We start from the raw sequence: 17060 nt of genomic DNA on the forward strand, positions 1-17060 counted from the left end.
TCATACTTGCCAAAGAAGCCGTCGGGGTCCAAAAGGACCTAGCTACTCAAGCAAACTCCTTGAGAGCAAACCAAATGTCCGTCACTCCTTTGTATCTGTGAAGATCAAACCTCTAGGTACAATCCAATACAATATGCCAAACTTCATACAGACTCGGAAGAGCACATATACTCCCACTGTCGTAACTTGCTTCCTTAAAACCTTCACCAAAACTGTTTTTTGTACTTGTGTTGAAGAGAATATATCGAATTGTGCAATCAATATCCAATACACAACATAACACCAATAGTCAAGGGAAGATTAGAGGAACTGCCTAGGGGCACTTCAACATGTTCATGAAGAACGCTTGGGCTGATTTAAAAAATGCCAGAAAGTTGGGCAAAAATCCCTAGGGAATGAACCTGCTAAGCTTGCCAACGTGGCCATATCTGCACTTGAGGGGCTGCTCCCAAGGTTGGGGCCCTTCAAAGGGATATATGGAAGAATCATCCAAATGTTGCTGAATGCAGGAGTAGGAACTAAGTGTCCCCACCAATTGCCAAAACTGCATGCAACTTGTCATCCATAGGATCTTGACAAATTTGGTGTCGACCATCAAGAACACTGCCCATAAAAGGTTGCAAACCTGTCCAACAACTGATACCAACAAGGTAACAAAAGGGGCAAAGGAATGACCGAATCTGTAGGGCCACACTGCCATCGTTGAAGGGAAAATGTCAGGTGCAGCGAAAGTGTTTAAGGATTTAGTCGGATATAGTACTCCGCACAAACACAAGGGACACTTTACTTAACTTGAAAGACTGAGCTGAACTGAATGTGAGAGAGAGAGAGAGAGAGAGAGAGAGAGAGAGAGAGAGAGAGAGAGAGAGAGAGAGAGAGAGAGAAAGGAAATGAAATTAAATGTTATATTAACGTCTTCAAAAGGCCAAAGTGACCTATGAGACCAGAAAGTTACAATGTGGTGGATCTGATACAGAGTCAGAGTAACAAGATGACAAAATGACAAAATGAAATACTATGGAATCCTGAACTGCTAGGTGTGAACTAAGCAGCTAAACAGCTAGCTGGGATAGCTAGATCACAGGAGATCCAGCATCGGTCGCTGGCAGATCTCATCAATCTCCTCCATGGTCAGTAGTCTGACCGGGCGTCATGCATGTTGAGCCAAAGTGATCCGAATCCTCTGATACAGCCTCCGTCGATGCTGTGTAGTCCTCCGTAGTCGTGGGCGTCTGGATCTCCCCAGCTTAGTCGCTCGGTCGATCAATGTGCATCTGGTGTGAGGCGACGAGCTCTGCTGTAGTAGTAACTCCTCCGGGGGTCCAGTGGCAGCTCTAAAGAAGTCTGTGATCTGTCTCTGAGACTGGCTGGCCTCTCCTCTCATCAGGCTCTCTCTGTGTTTGCGCAGCTCGAGCAAAAACAAACCCAGGCATCTCTGATCCTTGTACCGCATGACTCTAGAGAATGGTCCAAAGCCCTCTCTGAACAAGCATTGGAAGCGGCCTCGTATCTCGTAGTAGACGGGGCAGTGGCATGTGTAGTGCAACTCTGTCTCAGGCTCGATGTCACACAGGGGGCATGTCCTGGCCTCTGCTGATACTCCGCTGTATCTCCTAGTCTCGATCCACAACTGGTGTGAGGATGTGCGTATCTGGCCAATAGCACATCGTATCCCATGAGACAAGTGGGTGTCCATGTATCTGGGCCTCGTCACAAAACCATCCTTCGTAAGCCGGAGGAGATGCTCTGTAGAAAGCCATCCTCGTGCCCAGCTCCTGTGCTGGCTGTATCCATGTTCTCTTGGTGTCTAGCTGAGTCAAGTCTTGGCGAATGAGCCTGGTGATCTCGGACTGTGTAAGAGTCAGAGAGGGCGCATCCAGTGAGTACTGGAAGGGAGGCAATCTGTCTATGTTGAACCCATGCGCCTGAAACCATGATGTCATCTCCCCATACCAGCATGTTGTATCTCCCTGCATGGCTAACTGTCGAGAGGACTCAAGTGCAAGGCGTGCGTATCTGTCTCTAGGAAGTTCCCACATGCGGTGTATGAAGGAGACAGATTTGGTGAGCGCCTCAACCACTAGTGGGGGGGCAGCTAGCTCTGCTCGTACAATAGCACGTGGTACTGAAGCCTTGGCTCTAATGAGCCGCGAGATCATAGAGACCAGAGGCTTCTCCATGGCCCCCCCATCCATCACTGCGGCCTGTCCTCCTGTGATGATCCAGTGAAGGTCCCCAAATCTCAGCTCCATAAAGCAATGCAAAAGCCACCAAAGTGTTAAAGAGCCAGAGCGTCCGAGGCTCCTGAAACTGAACCTGTGAACACATCCTTTCCAATCTACCCAATGCTGCATGGGCTCTGGTCAATCTAGTCTCTGCTGCCCTCAATGAAAATGCTGGCCCACTAAAAACCACTCCAAGGTAAGTGTAAGCATATGTATACTCCACCTTCTCCTGGCTGTATGTGAATGCTGGCGCTGACCTCCTGATCCATTGTGGGGTGGTATTAAATACCATGACCTTGGTTTTACCAAGGTTGACGGACAAACCACTTTCCTGGGCAAACCTATGTAAAGCATCCAAGTGACGTTGCATCCCCTCCGGGGAGTCGGAGATCAACACAATATCATCAGCATATAACAATAGTGGAATCCATGTCCCTGCCAGTTGTGCACCTCTATCACCATCTCTCTCAATGTAGTCAGAAACCTCATCCACATACATACCAAATAGAGTAGGCGAGAGCGGGCAGCCCTGCTTCACCCCAATAGTGGAGTAAACCGGTGTGGATAGACCGTATGGGGTGCGTACATGCCCTACTACTGACCTGTATAATGCCATGACCCCCCAAATGAGCTCTGTGGGTACTCCCATCTGCTGTAATCTGCGCATCAATCTAGCTCTAGGCACTGTGTCAAATGCTTTGCGGAAATACACAAAGCTACAATAGATCCGTCTCCCACGCGATCTGCCCTCCTCAATGATGGCTGTGAGTGTCAAGATATGGTCAAGCGTAGAAAAACCCCTCTTGAAACCTGCCTGCCCGGCTGCGCGTATCCCCTCCCTCTCTGCCCATCTACTCAGCTGCTGCTGAAGAATTGATGCATACAACCGTGCCATTGTGTGTCCAATCATGATAGTGCGATAATTCCCAAGCTCCATAGGGTCTCCCGACTTGAAGATAGGTACAATAGTAGATAGGCTCCAAGTATCAGGCAAGCCCTCACACATGGCACGGTTAAACATAACTGCTAGAAGCTCTGCTAGTAAATCTTTGGCATGCGTGAAATGCTCAGCCACTAAGCCATCATGATCATATGCTCTCCCAGTCCTCATCCTGTCAATGGCCTTCCTCACCATCTCAGTGGTGAAAAAAGCACATGTGTTTGGGCATGGATCGGGGGGGTCAGGAAGGGGGACCTGCTCACGAACTGTGTACAGAGATGATGCATACTCACCCCAGGCCTCTGTAGAAGTGATGGCAGGGGGGGGGGGGGGAGTGCTCATGAAAGAGCCGCCATGCCTCACGTGAGTCCTGACTCAAGAATAGCTGGTATAGATCCCGTTCTAGGCGAGCCAAAAATGTCCTCTTCTTCCGCCGCACTAGGCGTTGGAAGTCAATCTGTGATTGTTTGTGAGTGATGTCCCCCAAAAGCACCTCCCTCTGAAGTCTAGCTCTAGTGTCCGGGCATTCCTCATCATACCACTGTTCTGGGGCATGCTCCCCGAACGACGTCTCTGCTCAGGCTGGGTATATGGGTATGCCTCTGCTGCTGCATCATGTAGTGTCTGTGTCAGTATAGTAGTAAGCTCTTCCAGAGGTCGTTCTGGCTCCTCTGTGCCCAGGCGTCTGTAGATCCCATCTATGTATACAGAGTCCGTCTCCCGCGTGAAGGTGTAGCGAGTAAGGACTGCTGCCCGTAGCCTGTGTGCTGCACTAAACTGAAAAGAGAGGGTCAATGATACAAGAGCATGGTCCACTGCCACACCAATAGGTCTGGGTCCAACCGTGAGATCCTGGATACTAGAGATGAGGCTTGCCTGTGCCATGACATAATCCACCGTGCTGGCTCCATGTCTGTGTGGAAAGCATGTAAAACCCCCCGCAGCAGGAAATCTCTGTAGGCCATTCAAGATGGCCAATCCATGTGCAGTCCCCATGTCTATCAAGTGTCCTCCATACTGAGTGTGTTCTCCATCCTGTGATAGTCTGGATAGGCCCGTCTCTGCAACATCCAACTCTCTCAGCATCTCCTCTGAAGTATCATAAAATACTCTCTGATGATGGGTAGTCCTAGCATTGAAATCCCCTAGAATGATGATGTTACCATGTTTAGAGAACTCCCATATGGCTTGCTCATCCCTGCGGGCTATATGTTTCAATGGCTGCAACTCCTCCTTGAATAACACTGCCACTCCTCCTGAGCCCCGCCCTCTGTGGTCTGATCGTGTCTCCTGTCTACAGGCTGTCTCCCATCTATATCCACTAATGTGAGGCATAGACTGCCTAGGGGCTTGATGTGTCTCAGAGTAGAAGACGATGTCTCTTCCCGTAAAACTATCCTCAAAAGCACCCACATCAAGGCGCATAGATCCATTACAATTCCAGGTGGCAACTTTGAGTGTGGTCCCATAGGCCTCGTACCGTCATGTGGAGCGCCGCTCTACAATCACCACCCGGCCATCTCTGTAGAAGGCCGTCTTTCCCTTCTCCCTTGCCGCTTGAATCTTTGGCATTACCTCTCTCATATGCGCAAGTTGTGTGAGAGTGAGGTCATCTCCAAGGAATATGCCTGTTTTCTTTAGTGTAGGGCGCTTCTTCAAGAAGTCCTTTGGCTCCATGGATGGGAAACGGATGATTAAAGCTCTCCCTTTTGAAGTCTCCCCATTGCCTTGTTTCTTCTTCCCTACCCTCTATGCCTTTGTATGAGTAGCCTCACTACCCATCATGCGGAGAAGTTCTTTGACTTCCCCTTCCACATCATCTCGGTCTTTTAGACCGGTTACTCTTATATGCAAGGCTCTAGTTTTCCTTCGCTGCTCTTCTTCTAGAGTCATGTTGATGATTGTAGGAGTGGGGACGGATGTGTTTTCTTTACCTTTCCCTTTCTTAGCGACTTCTATCCATTTCTCTGCCTCATCTGCCTTCTTCTACGTTTTCGTGATCACATTTATCCACGAAGACGTCTTTACCACCTTCTGTTTCTCCTCCTCTGTGATCATCCGTACCTGCTCCTTGATGACCTTGATCTCCTCTATCACCGAGGGCTCGAATCCCCCTTCTTCCAGTCCACTGCTTACTCTATCCGCAAGCTCTCGCTTGAGGGCTGTGACCTCTTCTCTAAGTGCTTGTGAATCCACCTTAAGTGCTTGTAGCTCTGCGTGCAAGTTCTCTTTCTCCTTCTTCCATTGCGCGCCTTCGTTGAGAAACATTTGAAGAAGGTTTGCCTTCTCTTTCCACCATCCCTCCTTCTCTGCTTTCCATTCTTTCATCTCCCTTTCCATTTGTGTTATCCGCTTGTTTGTAAGCACAAAGGTTGCCTTCGTATGGGGCTTACATACTGGCGAAACGATCATGGCCTCCACTGGCGAAGTGCTCATGGCCTCCATTGGCGATGCCGGTATAGCTTGACGCTCTGGCTCAGCTGAGTCAAGGCGGAGAAGTAATAACCACAACCCGAATGCGGGTATATGCACAACCACAACCCACTGCGGGACACTCAGTCTGCTCTGCCAAATATCTAGAGGCTCAGCCCATTTGGGTTTATTCACGATACCTGCACCATGTGAATATATTTGTTGTCCTCAATTATGCATACATAATATAGCTGAAAATCTGTCTGGTGAGAGAGAGGCAATTCTGGAAATTCTATGCCTGCTGAAAATCTGATAGGTCTGAAGATCTGTAACCTCATCTTGCTGTTTGGTTTTGGCTGACAATCTGTACACTCCTGCTGTTTTTTTGTGCTGTTTCTGTTAATAAAGTGCAATGTGCAGAACTATGTAGTAATGATTCAATGCAGGTGTGTGTGTGATGACAGACAGACTGTATGAATATTGTGCAATGAAGGTGTTGTGCTGCTGCTGTGTGTAAAGACTATGGTTGGGTGTGATGGGGGTGAAATGTGCAGGTGACGGGAGCAATGGGCAGCAGCAAGAATGGTGAGAGAGAGAGTCGTGCTCTGTGGTTTCCTGTTTGTACACTGTTGGAGAAGCTGCACGAGACCTTGGCCGTTTGCTGCCGGCTTGCATGTCCGGACAAAGTCCATTAGATTAGGTTGTTGGTCATTCAAAAACCTCTTTGGATAAATGCTTTATACACGTGTTTGATGGTGTGTTACACTCTGGTGGGTGCAAGACTTACTTTTAGCCTAGGAGAAGCACAAGGTCGTGGTGTAGTTTCCAAGTGAAATGGGTCACTAAATTGGAAGAGACTGGCCTAAGTGTACCCTAAAACTATTCGTGCACACATGGGCACTTTGTGGCGAAAGTCAGCAACCTCCAAACTGGGGGTCATCTTTGCAATTCTATAGGTCAGTTTAGAAGTATAAAAGCAGCCCTCCTCTCTCTCATAAGCGCATGCTTTCTTGAGGCTTTTGGCAGCATTTTCACCCAGCGAGCTCTGGCATTTTTGCACCCTTGGCTTTTTGATACTGTTCTTTGGGACTACATTGCAAACACTACGAAACAATTGGGCTTTGGGCCCAAGCTTTCCTGCGTAATGTTTTTCGTGTGTGCACATAGTTCTTCTGCGGGCTTGTCTGATGGTTTTCTCACAGACCCTTGGCCTCTGGGACGACCATCAGCCCCGTGTTTTGTGCAGATCGCCAGCCCTCTTGCAGCACACCTGCTTGGCATATTGGAGAAGGCATCACAGCCTCACTTCAGTCCATTCCCTGACCGTCGACAAGAGCACCTCTGCTGCTGCCCAAATCAGCCCATCATCTTCCTGATCAACCCTTGAAATTGTGGCAAAATCTGCTGCATTTTTGTAGCCATCTCTCAGCCCTTGAATCCTCTCACATTCGGTGCTAAAATCAGCTGGTTTAGGGTTTAGGGTCCAAAAGCTATCAGCGCTCTAGTTAAACATCTCTGTTCACTCATTTGCAAGTGTTTGTGGTTTATCTCCTCTTGGTATTATGCTGATTTTAGGAGGGAGGGAGGGAGGAAGAAAGAGAGGTTTTAAAATCCCTGTTTTCATGCCAAATTAGGTGCTGTCCCATGTGTGTTGAAGGAAATGAACAAGTTTGGCTTGATGGAATCATCTACAAACACGTCAGCGTTGAAATTTGATGAAGAAACTTTGGTAGATTCTAAGGAAACACTGGCACAGGAGGAGACGTCAAATGAAGTATGGCCATTACAGCGAGACGTTTTCTGAAATCTGCATTTTACTGTTTTAGTCCCTCAGAGCATATAGCACATGGAGTCTTAAATAGATTGGCACACCTAACCTTATCTTACATTTGATCATATGCATTGCAAGTAAATTTTTGTGAATATTGTCACTCATGGTGGTTGTGTATATTGGATGTTTCTTGTCTGGTAATCAAGAATGTTTTGTTTAGACTTATACTCTTTGTCGTCGTTTTTTCTTAGATTTGCAAATACTTGTCTGTTATCATATCTTCTGCAGCTTGTGCTCACAATAAGTTATAATAGAGGCTAATGGGACCATTTATCCTGTTTCCTAATGCGATTGTTTTTTCTGTGGAAAGGAACTTACTCATTTTGTTGGGCATAAAGGATTGAACAGCATTGGCTTGAGCCTGTATGCACAGTCACTTGGAATGAATGGTCCATAGAAATAGTGTGTAAAGCTGTATTATTATGCATCGTGCAGTAAGGCCATGGAAAAATTGTGTATAGAGTGTACAAAGTGGGAAGACAATAAGGTTTTGCGATTTTTTTCGTTCATATGTTTATGCATCTTCTGGGATGCTATTTATAGATACTTAACTCATCTTTCAATCTCTTCCTTCACATTGTTCTTCGTGTGTCTTCACATGTGGCTAGAATCAAGGCAAAATTGTGCTGACAAAGGAACTTGGTGCTTTTCAACATTTGCCTATGGTTGTTTGCTCGAGAGAACTACTTGGATCTGCTCTCAGGAAAGCAAGGAACATTGGACCTACAAAAGGTACCATTATAATTTGTGTCTAGGCTGCTTGTCAAATTTGGTGGGAAGCTTTTTCCTGCTTCCTTCACCCGGTATTGTGTGTCTTTAAGCTGTTGCTTCGCTTGATGCTCTTGGGGCTTTGGATTTTGACAAGCGCATTCGTCTAATCTCCTTTCATCTGCTTTTTTGTATTTCTCCATGTTCAATACTAACCTTGCACTTTGTACGTGATTATTTAAGCAGGCAATCTTGTTTTTCATTTTCCACAATGCATAATTTTTCAGGATATAGTTTTCTCTAAGCCCTTTTGTGTTCAAATTAAAAGTTCAGTTTCCTGTGGATCAGGCATATGTAATATTGCTAAAAGGGAACGAAACAAGGGTGCCAAGCAACTGGATACTTTGACCAAGGTGAGCAATAAGTATGTGTGACTGCAACTGAATAGCTCTGAACTTTGTCGGGCCTTGGGAATCTTTAGTGATACCTTGACTTAGGATTATGGTGCATTGATCTGTTCAATAGTTGCAAGTGTTAGGGGGTAGAAGTTTTTATTGCTGGTCTTGTGGTTGATTTGCGCACAGTGAGTTCTGACTCTGGGTGCTTTCCTGTTAATAGGAACTTGCACTTCCTCTGAGGGTTTATATTGAGAAGTTTCCAAGAAACCAGCACTTACATGCATATGAATATTCTCTTATCGATCTAACATTTGGAACGGGCAAGTACGAAGAGGTAGAAGTGCCATACTGCTTTGTATTTCTAGGTTTCGGTTGACCTGGTACAAAGTATTCTTATGAATGGGAAGCAGGTTCTGGAGAATGTGAACACATTTCGAAAAAAGATTCTGGATGTTGGAAAGAATTATGCATCTCTATGTGCAAAGGTATGTTCTTAAGTCTTGATTTGTTTTTGCGAGCAGGGATTTGCAACTTGTGGTTTTTTTGTTGATGGCTTGAGTAAGAGTTCATAATCAAGTTAAAAAGGAGTTTTCCCATAGCCCGAGCGACCTAAAACCCAAGCAAATGTCTAAGTGGTCAGCACCCATTTTGTGCTATGTGTTGCATGCTATGTTGTGATTAGTGACATGTTTTCTACATTCTTGTTAGTAGGCCCATGCAACGAATCAATGAACTCAAAACTGATGCTTCAATATTGAAGACACCAAAATGCAAATCAACAACGGTCATGCACTAAGAAAGTTTTCAAGCAAAAGAAAAAAAAGAAAGACTACATTGTTTATTCAAATGAGAGATTCTTGCAATTTCTATTACACGGAATATTAAGAAATAGTAAACATTTGCATGTCAAGAAAAATTGAATCACACTTGTCTTCGTTTCAAATGCCAAAAGAGTATAAAAAATGACATAGCATTGTCAGGTGGCGAGGGGTCCTCTAGAGTCGTGGAAAAAATAAGATCCTTTGAAGCTACTTGCACCATGTGTTGGTACATGGTGCTGTAAGAAGCAACTCCGTAGGGCATAAAGGGAAACACTGCATGTGGTGCTACAAGAAGCAACACTACATGGGAGAAAAAGCTACCCCAAAGCTACGTTGACCACGGCGTGCCAACACGTGGTGCCACAAGAAGCAACTGTGAAGTGGCTTAACGGGAAGAGCTTAGGAAGTAAGAGTATTCACAATGACATAGCATTGTCTATAGAATTGGAAAACAAATTATCTTTCAAAGCTACATGAGGACCATGTGGTGCTACAGGCAGTTGCGGATGAGCTTCTTTTCCCTAATTCTTGTTTTGTCCATAATGGCTTGAGTGTCTAAGAAACAATATCAAGCCCTTGCAAAGGTAGAGTGAAGCCCTTGCAGGGCTGCATATAGCACCGGGTGTTGGCACGTGGTGATACATGGAACTACATAGGAGTTTTTTTTGCCCAATTTTTCTCTGGTTCACAATGGCTAAATGTCTTAGAAGAAAAAATTTAGTCCTTTGGGGAGCTACGTGTAACACCACGTGTCGGCACGTGCTTCATAGGCTTAATTAGCCCCTTTTGAAGCTTCCTATAGCACTACGTGCCTACACGTGGTGCTACAGGTAGCTTAAATTAGCCTCTATGAAGCTTCCTATAGCACCACATGCTGAGACGTGGTGCTATAGGTAGCTCTCTAAAGGGCTTAAAGCCCCTATGGAGCTTCTCATAGCACCATGTGCCGACACGTCGTGCTACATGCATCTCCACAAAGCGCTTTAATTAGCCCCTTTGAAGCTTCCTATAGCACCACATGCCGACAAGTATAGCCAATTTACCTTTAGAATTTTCTACATGAAGGTTTGTCAAGCTCTATAGGATAAAAAATAATTCGAGTACTGATTTAGCCATTGGGCAAAAACCTCCTCCTAAGTTGCCTACTGGAGTTTAATGGATTAAGTTTGAATTTTAGAAATTAAGAGTTAGTTGTCCCATGTGTAGGGATGTTTGTGGCTAGAGATTAATGGACTCGCTAAAAATTGGACTGCTTGTTCTGGCATCGACTTTGGATGTTGACAACACGATTGTGGGCTAACATTATTCTAGTTAAATGAATTAGTTCTTTAAAGCTCAAAGTGGCACTTACAAACAAAGTATGTAGAATGGATTGAGTTTGCTTTACCAACCAAAATAAGGGTGCATTTTTCCACTATTAAAGAATTTTGACCTTTTCTTTCCACTTAGACAACGAAACCGTGAAACGCATTTCGGCAAGGGTGAAACGTGAAACGCCTGAAACGTTTCAGCATGTAGATGAAACGCCTAAATTGTTTTGGGGGGTTTTTTATCATCACCCATACTATATATAACCAAAATTGGCGTTTTGGTCATACGTTTCACCAAGGCTCCTCTCTTGGGTGAAACGTTTCGAATGAAATGCCCCCATTTCGGGGTGAAACGTTTCGCGGTTACGCCGTTCCACTATTTAAGAATTTTGACCTTTTCTTTCCACATGTATGCTGATCATCATGAAAGGCTTTCTTGTCAATTAAGTTCAGACCTTCTGACTCAAAAAAATAGGCAGTTTGGTATTCTTGTACAAAAGTCCTCTTTCTTCAATGCATTCTTAGTTAATGTTCATGGTCTCAGAAACATTATTGAGACGGTGAGAGTGCGGATGTTTTTCAAAATGATCATGGAGTGTTAAACAAGGATTTTTCAGGATTATTATTCTGCTGAGATTTTTAAGCAGAGGCCCTTATGTACTCTTTTTCTATGCCAGTCAACTTCAAAGCGTGGGGCTGAGGAGGTTCTGAAAGAAGTTGGTCTCTTACTTTGTGTATTCAGATTAATTGCACTTTATATCTGTTTGATTGTTTTCTGAAATGTCAGCTATGATATTTATCAGGGATTTTCCAAGCTTGAAGAGCATTTTCGAAAAAATGGAGGGGTGGTTGATGAACTTGTGAGTGTTGCAAAGGTTAGTACCCCTTATTCTTTTTACAACTGTACAAGGGCTGGTGTGACAGCTACAATTTCTTGGGAGTTTGGATGCCAACTGCTGTCCATAGTTTAAAGTATCAACACGCAAATTATTCAAGTCAGTTGAGCACTTTATTGTTATAAATGGCACAACGGAATGTGAATGGGCTACCCTGAGAAGCAATTTCATGAAATATGCATCAAAGAATCTTTTTATTGTAGAGTAAGGCTTTAGTATGCATCTCATTTTTGCTGTAGTGATGAACAAGCAACCTTTGGGCTTGGTTTGTGTATGTGGATGGTCATTAGTTGATATTATACTCTCAGTAGAAGTCATATTGTTGTTAGTATCCAATTTGGCTTTGGGAGCATTTTCAAGAGCAAAAGTGACCAACTCAATAAATTGTATTGTATATGAATTCCTCGGTCAAAGTTCTCAAAGAGTCATGGAATCAACAACAATAGTAACCTACAGTTAAAGAGAGGGAGATATTTACATGACACAGCTTGCAGAGAAAGATGCATAAATAACACGGCTATTTTATAGCCTCCCAAACACCCCAACCCTCATAGGTCCGGATGGAGAAAAGTATTCACCGCTTAAGCCAAGATGTTCAGAATCTGACACAACGAGTGAATCCTCCACCTGTACAAGGGACACACATCAGTCACCTTGTCCTGCATTCAGATTTGGTCCCCTCTTCTACTTCGGATGCATCTTCATCTTTCGAATGTCCAGTTTGCTACAAGAATTTTGATGGATGGAGTGGATACTATACATTTTACATGTGGTCATTATTATCACTTCGTCTGTCTTATTTGTTTGATGCAAAATAGTAGCCGATGCGCAATCTATTCACAAGATATTCCACAAGGAATATATGTAATGTTTGGCATGGCAAACACATACTCGCTCACAAGAAAGGGAAAGTGAAAGGTAAAGTGATACGCCGGTATTTAATCAGGTTCAAGAACTATCCAGCATTGCGAAATGGATGGATGAACTATCCCCTACTCCCTCATTCTCATTCATTTAGTTGTCTAAGCACATCCTTAAGTTACTGAGTTATTTCTCTTGGGTCATTCTTTCTCTCCCCCTTTTTTCGGTGACTTCCATCCTCTGCAAGATTCTCGGCACCAGACCTAGCAGAGGAGAGGTGCGCGATCTTCTCCAGGCCCGCCTCCTCGCTGAGGTGGGCAAGATCTTGGATGTTCAGTTCCTCAGACGCGGCTACTATCAGATAGAGTTCGAGACCCCAAGATGGCGTCCAAGGTCATCGTGATGAGTCCCTTGGCCATCAGAGCAGTTCGAGCCCACTTTCAACAGTGGAGGCACGATTTTGATCCAGCAACAGATGTTCTGGTGGAGGAGGCAGACCTCCCCATCTCCGTTTGCTTTCTCAGTTTAAGGAGGTAGTACCTGCCACTCTTGTCCAGGATAGGCTCAGAGATTGGGAATGTCTTGGAGACACCTCACACGGCAGCCTCTGTAGCTCCCAAGGCAGCCGGCATCCCCTCACAGTACGTGTTCTGGTTCGGAACACCCACACTCTTCCGAAGGTCATCCTACTACCTAGGGTGAGTGGAGGTTGGTTCCATTAGAACGTGGAGTATTCGGGTCTCCCGAATTAGTGTTTCATTTGCAGACAAATGGGCCATTTGGCAAAGGCCTGTCATGGAAGGAGACCTCAACCCACAGCACACGTGCAGCCTCCCAAGGCTGAGCAGGCCCAGCAACCAGACACACAGCACGCACAGGCTGGTAGCTCGACAGAGACCAACGATCAGACAACTCATGGTTGGCAGCAGGTACCTAGCCGCCGCCAACAAGGGAGAGCTCGCCCCGCTCCCCTTGGTGGCCAACCTTCTGCAGCTCAGCAGTACTGGGTTTCGACTGGGAACCGTTTTGACCCCCTTCAGCAGGACCCGCCTAAGGAGGTCCCGTCCACTTTAGTTCCTCCACTTCCTCCTCCTCCTCCTTCTGCCGTTGCCGCTCCGCCTCCCCCGCCTCCTCCCCCTCCCCCTCCCCCACCTCCACCTCCACCTCCACCTCCACCTCGCATCCCTCCCCTCTCCCACTCATCTTCTGACCCCTCCTCCACTCCTCCTCAGGCGCAGGGACTAGACACGTGTCTGTTGCGAGGCGATCTCTTGGTAGTGCTTTTGCCACGAGCTGAGTGGCTCGAGAGGGACTTTCCCACTTGAGGCCGCCTTTTGTGGTGTAGACTTCTCCCTTTGCGGTAGTCCCTAGAGGTTTGCCTTGTTTCAACATTCCCAGATGTTGGGACTTCTTTGACTACAGCTTCACACGTTTCCTGGGCGACTCTTTTCCTAACTTGGAGGAGGCTTGCTTTCGAGTCCACATCCTCTTCTTAGCAGCTAGAGGCACTGAGGCTCTGGACACAGCGGTGGTTTTCTCCTTTCCGCTGTGCGGTAGGGATTCTTTAGAGTGGACCCATCACACTGTTCTTGATTGGATCCAGATTCAGGGTACTGAGTTCTCACACCACACACGGAACTTAGGAGTGACAGATTTGGTGCAGACACTTTGGCCTCTTGCCAAGTTCAGCGTGACGCCTCCGGATGCAGCGGGTTGCAGGGACATAGTGGTGCATCTGTTTGCTGACATTCAGAGCCCTCCTTGTTATATTTTTGTACATGAGGATTCTTGGACAGAGGATGTAGCCCTTCGGACTACACACTCAGCTTGGGTCTGGGCGGGGCAATCACTGCTTTCGCGCTTGTCTAGAGGTCGTTCGGATGCGGATTACTCCCCATCCAAACCGACCTCAAAGATAGCGAGGTTGGCTCTCATGGCAGTATCTGTTTTCTCTCACTGACTCCATGAGGATCATCTCATGGAATGTGCAGGGACTAGGAGGACCCCAGTTTCAACGTCAAAGGGGTCGGCTGCGTCAAGAGCTCCAGAGATGCCTTGTGGGTGGTGAGATTGACATTCTTATGCTATAGAAGCATCATCTTTGTGAGAGCCGCATAAGACGGTGCGGTCAGATTTTGGGTGGTCGCTATGAGACTTTTTGGTCAGCTTCCTTTGGACCTGGAGGCATCTAGGGAGGGGTATGTATGACTATTGCAGATTCTTTGCAGCAGGCCATTGTGGGCAGAGGGATTATTGTGCCAGGCAAGGCTCAATGGGATCTCTATGCACGTTCAAGGTTGCCGCGTGGGCTTCCTAAACATCTATGCGCCCAATGTGGCGAGTGCACGTGCAAAGTTTTGGTCTCTGATTGTTCAGTCTCTGCCACAGGCAGAGCAATGGTGCATTATGGGTGACTTCAACATGTTGAAGGACCCTCTGAGAGGATTGGAGGGAGCCATACTACTGTGCATGGAGTTGAGTTGGCAGCTTGGGAGAGGTTTTGTATGACTTTACAGGTTTCAGATGTGTGGCAGCGTTCTAGCTTTGTGAGGCCCCCAGAGAGCCTGGCCTTCTCTTGTTCGGACCGCAGAGTGGGAGGAGTGAATCTATCTTGGATAGATCGCTTCTACACTAGTGACCACTCTTGTGACTTGGATGGGATACTGGACAGTTTGTATTCTGATTGGGACTTCCTTTTCGGACCATGCGCCAGTGATCTCACAGTGACATATAGACAGAGGAGGGGGAGCACGATGCTACGCATCCCTAAGAGGGTCTTGCTGGACTCTGCGCTCAGAGAGCGAGTGGTGGCTCTTTGGACAGAGAGCTTAGACATGCAGTACTCTCCTACTGACAGAGTGGCCTCAGGACTTGCACAGCTTAGTCGACTCTTTCTTCAGGAGTCTTCGGCCCGCCTGGCTGCAGCGAGAAGGAGGAGCAGAGTCTCCGACGGGGCGTTGCTTCCTTGTAGAGGATGCAGGAGCAGCATCCAGACAGTCCTTGATTGGAGGAGCAGGTGCAGCAGGCTGGCCAGGAGCTTGCCAGCAGAGAGGAGAGGCGCCATGAGTTTGCTTTCCATTGACAAGCATCTCAGTGGACCCAAGTGGGTGACATAGCGACAGGGGCTTTCTTTGAGGCAGTGGGACCGTGGCATGTGCATGCCAAGGTCAGCCAGTTGAGGAGGCCCGACGGGTCAATTGATTTAGAGCCTGAGGACTTGCGAGCAGTAGCTACTGACTTTTACCGTGACTTACTTTCAACAAAGCCTTAGCCAAAGAGTCAGGATGCATGCAGAGAGCAGGTTTGGGCACAAATTCCTTGTCTTGTGACTCAGGAGATGCCAGAGGCTTGAGCTGCCTCTCAACTACAGGAGCTTCACGCGGCCCTCAGAGCACTTCCCCGTGGTAGCTGTCCAGGAGAGGATGGTTTGACTCCCTGTTTTTTCTTGGAGTATTGGAACCTGCTTGGCTCAAATCTCTGAAGCGCTTTTCAGTACATCCTGCACATAGGAGAGATGCCTGACAGCATGAGTGAGGGTCTGATCTACCTCATTCCAAAGAAGGGTGGCTCCTTGGATGAGATTCGACAGTGGCGGCCCATCACCATCCTTAACCCAGCCTACAAAATTCTACCCAAGGCTCTGAGTTTGAGGATTCAGCCACTTCTCGAGAGCATTATACATGGGACACAGACTAGGTTTCTCAAGGAGCGTCGTATCCTTGACAACATCTTTACTTTCTGGGAGGCTTCTGCCCTCGCTCGCCTCCGTGGTGAGGATCTGGTGATACTTCTTCTTGATTTTGAGAAGGCTTATGATAGAGTTATAGGGAATTTTTGGAGGGCACTCTACGCAGGATGGGCTTCTCTGATGCTTGGATCAGAGGTGTGTCAGCTCTGTATAGACGGACACACAATCAGGTACTTTTGGCAGGTGGTAGAGGAGACGGCTTCATGCTCACAAGTTCGCTCAAACAGGCTGCCTCCTTGGCCCCTTCCTCTTTGTGTTTTATGCTGAGGCGATGAGCAGATCTCTGGCTTCACAGTAGGTTGGTCTACGAGGTTTAGAGCCCCCTATTCGGGGCGACGAGTTACTGGATGCCGAGTTTGCAGACGACTCAGCTCTGTACTTGGAGGGCCAAGAGGCCAACCTTCACAGGTGTGAGCAGGCTCTTGAGACCTTTTGTTGTGCATCAGGCGCACAGATCAACTGGAGAAAGACAGTGGCTTTCTCGGTTGGTAGTGCTTCTATGCCCGACTGGTTGCCAGGTGACCGTTTCAAGTGGATTCCACCACGGAGTGTAGTTCGGTACTTGGGTTGTCAGGTTCGTTTGGACTTGCCTCCTGAGCAGCAGATTGCTCCCCTCCTTTTGTCCATCAGGAGGAAGCTGTTACATTGGAGCTCGACATGACTCTCTCTGGCAGGCAGAGTTGTAGTGGCCAAAAAGGTGTTGTTGGCTACTATGTGGTACATTACGTCTTGTTGGATTTTCTCGAGTTCCTTCATCAGCCAGGTAGAGAGGCTGATCAGGAATTTGCTTTAGTCAGGGCACGACACTCAGATAGACCGGGCCAAAGTGGCCTGGCACATTATCACTCGTCCTTGTTCTCAGGGGGGGTTGGGGATCATAGACCAAGCACTGCAGAGCAGAGCCCTTCTT

General features: G+C 46.9%; 1 protein-coding gene across 5 annotated transcripts in view; it reads left to right on the plus strand.

The window, feature by feature from the left end:
• PDE318 (P-loop containing nucleoside triphosphate hydrolases superfamily protein) overlaps positions 1 to 17060 on the plus strand; it is a 189141-nt gene that overhangs the window by 77315 nt on the left and 94766 nt on the right. For all 5 annotated transcript variants that reach the window (XM_086493189.1, XM_086493186.1, XM_086493188.1 and 2 more), the window contains 7 exons: positions 7212 to 7351; positions 8017 to 8140; positions 8465 to 8529; positions 8735 to 8848; positions 8925 to 8999; positions 11323 to 11361; positions 11449 to 11520. In XM_086493189.1, coding sequence (XP_086349315.1) covers positions 7212 to 7351; positions 8017 to 8140; positions 8465 to 8529; positions 8735 to 8848; positions 8925 to 8999; positions 11323 to 11361; positions 11449 to 11520 — 629 coding nt within the window. The remainder of the gene's footprint in view (positions 1 to 7211; positions 7352 to 8016; positions 8141 to 8464; positions 8530 to 8734; positions 8849 to 8924; positions 9000 to 11322; positions 11362 to 11448; positions 11521 to 17060) is intronic.

The sequence above is a fragment of the Adiantum capillus-veneris genome, chromosome 21 (genome assembly GCF_014529385.1).
Source record: "Adiantum capillus-veneris isolate H3 chromosome 21, ASM1452938v2, whole genome shotgun sequence".
Taxonomy (NCBI): domain Eukaryota; kingdom Viridiplantae; phylum Streptophyta; class Polypodiopsida; order Polypodiales; family Pteridaceae; genus Adiantum; species Adiantum capillus-veneris.